Source organism: Pyrus communis, chromosome 11 (genome assembly GCF_041283825.1).
Source record: "Pyrus communis isolate YQ-2024b chromosome 11, ASM4128382v1, whole genome shotgun sequence".
In the NCBI taxonomy this organism is placed as follows: Eukaryota; Viridiplantae; Streptophyta; class Magnoliopsida; order Rosales; family Rosaceae; genus Pyrus; species Pyrus communis.
Genome location: NC_142575.1, coordinates 2,907,959 through 2,915,985, shown reverse-complemented (window position 1 = coordinate 2,915,985; position 8,027 = coordinate 2,907,959). Strand labels below are relative to the sequence as shown.

The window sequence follows — 8,027 nt, the reverse complement described above, 5'->3', positions numbered from 1 at the left end:
TGATCCTATCCTATATATCTTTGCTGTTTTGATTGTCCCATGATTACATTTACACCGCAAACACAACAGAAAAATTGAAGTTAGAGTTGGTTTGTCCTCTTTGCACATGCCCTTTGCTCTTTGATGACCAAAGTAGACTATTTAGAAAGACAGATACATGAATAACCATCATACTTAGTATCGTAAATTAAATATATGCACGTAAGTGCTTAAAGGCTAACTAGTTAGTAAATAACTACGATTCTAGTCACTCGCTTGCTACGACTGCATTCTTTCCCACCCTCCTCATTATGTTGAGTTGGGGAATATGGTGAGCAAGGAACTCAAGGCTTTGCAATAACAAGCTTGAAGCCACGAACATCCTTGTCTCTCGTGTTATGTCTCTGGCTTGAGTTTGTTAGTACCAACTCAAGTACCCCTAAGCCCAGACCTTCTAACCCGGAAGAGTTCAAATGGAAAAGACCACCTTTGGGGCGGCTCAAGGTGAACATTGACGGTGCTTGGAACAAGGATCTCAAGATTAAAGGTGTTGGAATTGTGGTGCTGGTGGGTGACTACCGTGGAAATTTTGTTACAAGGGCTATCGGACACTTCAACTTTTTCCATCCCCTCTTCACGCAGTGGCTTTAGCTTTTAGGGAAAGCTTGGTTTTGGTGTAGATAAAGGGTTTTTTACAATGTTATTTTCGAGAGCGACTCGCTTCAGATCATTTCGACATGGAAAGAAAATGATATATGCTTGTGATTTTATGTGGTTCAATGGACTAACGGAGAGTATCCATATAAGGTGTCAACTTCTAAATCATTCACTAATAGTTTGGCATATCTGTTGAAGATGTTCCGAGTCTTGAAAGTTAAAGATTAAAATGGAAAAAACTTGTGGATTTTGGACAAGTTCCTCCTACGTACCCTTCCCATTTGCCTTTTATCTATCTACGTTTTCCTATCCTCACTTGATACGTGTAATCTGCTAATAAATTAAACAACATAATTCATGCTTTTAAGGTCCAATATTATAGAGAATAGGGTGTTGAGTCTTCAGCATGCATCCTGAGTTCGAAACTCCCTCTCCTTTAAATTATTGTAATTGTCGAACCCTCCCCCTTCTCTTAATTAGGAAATTACAACTTATGATTTTAATGCATTAATTATGTAGTTTAATTTGAATGAAACACACGTATCAAGTGACAACGAAAGCAAAAGATAAATAGAGAAAGGTAAATGTAGAAGTTAGCTAATATGCTTCAATTACAAATTCCAAGTACCGCTCATATTCGATTTTGCTTGTCCCAAGTGACACAAAATCTCAAAGGAACTTTACACTAGTTGAAGAAAGTATACATCAAGTTGTTCATAAAGGTTGGACTGTTGCCGAGTGGCAGGCCTTGTTCTATACCAAACCATCACAGTCAATGCCTAAATATGGCCCAATTGTACCTCCTATGTGAGCCTGAAAATGAAAATTTTCCCCAATGTGAATTTAGGTTGAATATAAACGCATTTACAGCTGTTAGATCGATAAATTCACTTTTATCACTTATTACTATGAGTTTACGACGTAGATTAATATCAATTTAATATATTTGGTTTCCAATCTTTAGATTGATTATATGAATTATTAGTATTCTAAAAAGTCATCCGGAAGTTTCTTATACATTTTACATGTTTAACGAAGGAGTGTGAAACAAATTTTTTTTTTTTTTCCAACAATGATTCGAAAATGCTCTAGCTTACGGAAAAAGAGATCCGACCTCGACTACGAAAAGAGTAATACATGTGGCCAACACTTCCATTTCCTTATATATCTATAACGGAGGAGTGTCAAATGTTTTGTTCTTTAATAATATGATATCTTATTCCAAACTGCTATAATTATAGAAAAGGAGATTTACACTCAAATACAAAGAGCGAGTGATCACACATAGTTGTTATTAGGCTTGGTAAACATGTCGTGTTTATTTGTTCGTGTTGTTTTCATGTCATACAAACTATTTTTACGGGTTTTTAACATGTGACCCAATAATGACCCAAGTCGTTAATAGGTCTTACAAGAAATTGTTATGCCTAATGTCTAAATCTGGCAAAAGATATCTTATCGAGTTCTTAAGAGATGACCCAATAATGATCCGACTTGTTAACTGATTAACTCGAAGTCTATTATTTTCGAGTTGTTTCGTGTCAAATTAACGAGGTCGTCCAATGAATTGCCAAGCTTAGTTGTTATGCTCTCAACCCATGTCTAAAATACACATTAACCTTTTTTTCCTTAAGTGCAAGATAAGCATTCATAACCACTTAAGGTACAAGCTTCGGTATAGCCTCTTTTTTTTTGGGAAACAAACGATGTTATCTACACCAAAGGAGGTGAGGGATTGGCTAAGCCTCACAATGGTTAGTAATAATGTGGTTTAAATTTGCCTTTAGCAAGAATTGAACCTAAGACTTCTCACTTATAAGTAAAAAAGAATACCACTAGACCATAGTACAAGTTTTTTACCGGTAATGCATTTTAGAGTCGGTAAGATAATCAGATAATTAGTGGGAGTTAGGGGCTAATTACGTAAATGCAAACCTTTAAACAAAATTACCAACAAGAACAACAGAAAGCCCACCCTGTCAGACTAACAGATCAGATGGCCAGCGGTGACCAATGGTGTGCGGTGCGGGTGGGCCCACCCCTCGTGCATATGGCCATTATTTATTCCTCTCTTTATCATTTTTGTCCCGTTAATTAATAATTAGCCGAATTAATTTTCCTAATTAAATTTTCCTAACTAAGTTTTCATCGCTTTAAAATCGCAAATCCGATCACAGTTTTGGGTTTTCAATGCCCTTCGAATTTGTCGTCCACCTGCGTCTTCTTCTAGGCTTGTTCAGGCAGTTAATTCTAACGGTAAGTTTCCCAATTCCCCAAAATCCCAAATTTAGAATTCGTCGTTTCGTATTAGTAATTTTCTGAATTTCAGTTACACGGAATTTAATTGCTTAACCATTTGATTGTCTGAATCTGTTTAATTCTTCGTTTATTTAAGTATGTTTAGATTCATGATCGAAATTTAATTTCAATTTTTTGTATTTGCTAGATTTTGGGTCATGGGCTGGAAGTGTAGTTGTTGTTCTTGATCTGATTGAAGGGGTGAGGGAAGAACCTAACTTTTTCTATGTTATGGATTTGGAAAATGAATCGGTGGAAGATGTTGTAGTAAACCCACGAACAGTTTCCAATTCTGCTGCTGCTGCTGCTGATGGCGATGGCGACAGTAGTAGTTCGATTAGGAACAATGGGTCATGTGGTAATGAGATTGGAAATGTAGGAGGGAGTAGAGATAATGATGGTGGCACTGAACAGGTAGTGAATTCGAGTCCGCTGGCAGCCAAATCTCCCGGTGGGGGGTCACCTCCAACCATCAAAGGGCGCGGCTTAAGGAAGTGGAGAAGAATTAAGAGAAATTTTGCCAAGGGTGATAATGACAATGCAGTTGATGATTCTAGTAAAGTTTTGAAGCGGGGTTTGTCCGGTAATGGAAGCCCAGTTAAGCCGAAGAATTCACCCATTGAGATCAGGCATAATACTAGTGAAGGTTCTGTTGGATCCGTGAATATGTTAAGAAATGTGGGAGTTGTCGATGTCTTTGCCATTCCTGGTTCAAGTTCGGACTCTAGATTTGCTTTTGGTACTGCATTTGCTGCTGGTGCAGATTCTGAGAACAGTGAGGATCGGAGTAGCAAGTCTTCAACTGCTGCCAGTGTTCCAAAGCCCAAGTTTGAGCTGCCTGCAACATTTGGGCATGCTCGGGATAAGAGCAAGATGAAGAGTACTAGCGGGAAGAGTGTGAGTAATTCAGCTCAAAGGGCTCAACAGGGAAACACACGAGTCGAAAGTAGTAAGAAGCATAGAGGAGACAGGGGCACAATCGAGAAGGAAAACTCTTATTCAAGCATGGAATCTGACTCAAGAAGCTCCAACTTTGTCTTTATGCAGAGTCCGATTTTGACTAGTAACGGGAAGCAAAGTGGAAGGTCAATGAATCATGATGTTGAAAACAGTGATGAAGTTCATGCAAGCGAACCACAGTACAGTGAAGAAGCTCAAACTGGTTATAGCAAAGAGAATGTGGGAGATGTTGAAGATTTTTCTCAGGGTGACTTTCCAACAGACTTGCCTTGGATGGCTAATGGAGGAACAAATAAGAATCATAGGTCCTTGACAGATCAAGATCCACTGGTCGAGTCTATCCTTAATCTCCATTCTGTACAAGAAGCACTTGCTAAAGGTTAGACTGCCTAAAACCGCTCAAATTTGAAAAATTACGAGATAAAGTTATAGTGTTATTGTCTTGCATTGCTGCTTTCCAGTCCTTTTTTCTCAACGTGTTGGTGCTTTAATAAATTTGATGAATCACCCTATTGTTCATTGCCTAATTAGAATTTTTTGTTCAGCTACTTCATTTGATTGTCAGTTATTTTGGAAAACCTGATCTCGCAAAACTGTGTTCTGTGCTAAACACGTCAATTTCTTTTTCTGTAAAAGTGCAAGTCTCCATCATTATTACACATCGACCATCGTTGGATCCAAGTGGTATAGAGGGCATAGATTTAGGAGTTCTGCAAGCAAATCTTTTGATCCTTTTTAGAGTAGTCTGAAGGACCTCTTGACTATTCTGCAGACAGTGTAATCAATGGGTGGGAGAGTCTCCATGGCAGCCATATGTTAATCTTCTTTTAAGGTTATACTTTTACACTTGGAAGTTTATTCAGTTTTCCTCGTGTTTAGGGGATCTTCGTAAAAAGGGTTTTGAAATACCTCTCATCTTATGTCCCTCATGCGTATTATATTTGGTGAATCTTTCTGGTTGACAAATAAGCATTTTGAGAAGCCTAGATGTTGACTTAACTTATTTATATCATCATTGAAGTTATTGTTTTGCATTCTTTTTTATTCTCCAAAGTGGCGGTGTAATGGCACCTATGGTCTCTTTCCTCTTCTATGCCAAAGGCTTAGTTCAAGGAAACTAGTATTGTTCTATTTCTTGTCTCGTGTTCCATCCATCTTGGTTATTGTATACTTTATAGAAATCTAAAAGTAAAAAAACAAAAGTCAAAACCTGAATAAGGTATACGTCCAGGATATGTGTTTTCTCGGGTTCTGCATATTGATACAATTAATGGAGCATGCTTTACTTTTCAATGCAGTTTCGGTTTATGTTTTTTCTTAACTTATTGCTGTCTGTGTTTCTTATTAGCGATGGTTTGTTTCCTGCTGAAGCGACTTGTGACTGCTTTGTCTGAAATATGAATTTTGGTTGTGTTTTCCTTTTTTGGGATTTCTGCTATATTATTATGGCTTCTTTTAGGACATTAAATTAACGGAGTTATGTGTGCACATGCAGAGGTTCAGAAATTTGGGGAGATTGGGAAGGAAACTTTGTCAACGGATTCTAATAGTGGTGGTATACCTGCCGATATCTATTCAAGTGATCCGGGAAACAATGAATCTAACTTATCTGACCATTTGGATTCTGATAAGATTGGACAAACTTCTTCTAAGTCCTTGGAATCTCAGGTCTTGAGTTTGAAACAAAATGTGAAGCTTTTGGAAAGCAAACTGGATGAGACAAGAGCTATATTGGAGTTGAAGGAGTCCAGGGTTGCTGAACTCGAAGATATGATTAACATTAGCAAGTCTGCAAAAGAAGATTCAGCTAGTACCGTAGGTTTAGAGGAGGAAAAAAGTCGAGAGCTAGAGACTGAACTTGACGGCGTGTTTAGGCAAATGATTGAAGCCCAGGTCGAGTTTATTGCTATTAAAAGTTCCACACAGAGGTTGAAGTTTGCTGCAGGTGGCCAAATCGCACTGCTTGACGAGCAAGAAGCAGTAGCTGGAGAACAAGCACAGATGCTGAACAAGCTTGGAGAAGTAGAAATTAGAGCCACAAAGCTAAAGGAACGAACGGAGGAGTTGGGAAAATTATCCGGAGATATTTTAGAGACCGGAGAGGTCTTCACCATCCAGAAGAGATTTTGTAAGATTACTTCATGTCTTTTTATTCAGTTGGTATTGCTGGGCTTGGCGATCTTGGTTTTTTTCTCGCAGTCGTCCCATGAAGGGGTGGCTGTACCCACCTGAGTCCGAGAGTAGCAACGCCATTTTGTTTTTGTGTATTCTCAACCTCCTTAGGCAAATATTGGAAGGTTAAGTTTGATCTTTTATCATGTGGAACCTGTTTTTTTCCTCTCTGTTTTCGTTTTTTGTAACATTGTTGTAATTTTTGTTTTCATAGGAACAGAAGCATCTCAAAATGATTGCTTATAGCGTTCTATACTTTTCCATGACTGTAATTTTTGCGTGTTCGATTTGGTTTGGCGGATAGTTTTATGAGTCGAAATTCAAGGAACATCGAGTCACTTGTAATGGATGTACCTTGACGATGTTTAAGACGTAATTAAGGTTTTCTCGCACATAGCTTGCAGGTCTCGTGTGTTTTGCACAAGCATGTGTGGTTTTACAGCTGTGTAGAACGATCTACCGTCGAAAATTGCTCGTATATCAAACGATCCAGTTGTTTGTAGATGCATTGGTTTTTGTTTTGGTACAGGTAAAATCCATAAAAATATGAAGTGACTGAAATCGAAGGAGAAACCCAGAGCCATCTCGCTCTTCCTTATTTAATTTTGTCTGTCGTATTCGTTTTTATAACTAATAAATCAGACACCAAGATAAAGAGAGGTCAGCGAACCACGACAAGTGGTTTAATAGAAAAGTGCGAATGGTAGCTTCCTAAAGGGAAGACCTAACGGAAGATTCTGGGTTCGATACCTTGTACACTGTGAATCTGCTTGATAGTGCTCATGAGCAGGGTGCAATTCCAAACTAGCCCTCTTGAGGCCCAAAAGATGTAGATACTTGTGGTTCGACACTAGTTGTCTCATTTAAAAAAAAAAAAAAAAGATGAAAGAGTTTAGTGACAATATTATATCTTCTCACTATTAGTGACAATTTTGAATCCACCAAAAATACGTAATAACATTCTCACTATTATTTTCAATACAAGCATTAGTCGAGAAAAGAGAATCGAACTCAGCATCTTAGAAATGTCCATGCTCCCCGCAGGATTAGCAAACCAAGCTAGGCAAAGGCAAATGTGGGGTCTCCTTTTGCTTGCATCATTGGGCTCCACCATGGACATCAACTAACGATTCTCCAACTGACACTGGTAGTTGCTGCTAAGATACCATTTACAATTCCTCGACCTTCTCACTGGATTCTACATAGAAATTCAAAGTCATGGCACATACTTTCTTAGGTTTACTAACCAGCGAAAATTGTATGCTTTTTTGTACAAGATACACATGGTCGTCAAATTTTGTTCATCGAAATTTTGACTAAAAATTTAACAGTAAAAAACTTTATACACCAAGGTATATTAGAAATTTCTTGTTGCTCATAGGCAAATTGAAATTGAAAGAAAAGTGACAGTGATATATAACGCATGTGACAGGTAAATGCTTGATTAGATTTAGAAGTTTTGAAGGACACAAATTCCGTAGTTGGTCTCCATTGTATCGACCATGGCCGCGTCAAATCCAGTGCTACTATTAAGCATCAATTACCTTTCTACCATATTGAGTGGATGGAGCATTAATGGGTCTTTTATTATTAAGAAAAAATGATTAACTTTGAACTCCTTTAAAAAATAGTGTCGTTTGCTGAAAAAATATAGGTTTTTCTTTTAGTGATCTTGAATGAGAATCGAGTGATAAAGTTGCACTAAAGAGATGTTGATGTTTAACTTTTCTTAAACTCTTTTGTTTGCTCTTTTGTTTTCAACGCAAACAAACCAAGAGGGTACACGTGCCCCTCCTGGCCCTTCATCAAATTAATTCGCCCCTGATGTGCATGATACAGAATTTTAGCATTAAACAGATAAACTTGTAATTAACAATTAATCCAGAGTTAATGAAATAAGCATATGTGTATGAGTGTATCCTAGTACCAAGGCCATAAAGGCACGAAAGCGTATGGGACAT

The 8,027-nt window shown here is 37.9% G+C and overlaps 1 protein-coding gene across 1 annotated transcript; it reads left to right on the top strand.

Annotated features, from left to right (window-relative positions):
- Positions 1-2,604: 2,604 nt before the first annotated feature.
- LOC137742171 (WPP domain-interacting protein 2) lies at positions 2,605-6,458 on the top strand. Its single transcript, XM_068481958.2, has 3 exons — positions 2,605-2,892; positions 3,083-4,273; positions 5,390-6,458. Exons 2-3 carry the CDS (start codon positions 3,166-3,168, stop codon positions 6,124-6,126), a joined length of 1,845 nt encoding a protein of 614 aa, XP_068338059.2. The 5' UTR covers positions 2,605-2,892; positions 3,083-3,165; the 3' UTR covers positions 6,127-6,458.
- Positions 6,459-8,027: the final 1,569 nt, after the last annotated feature.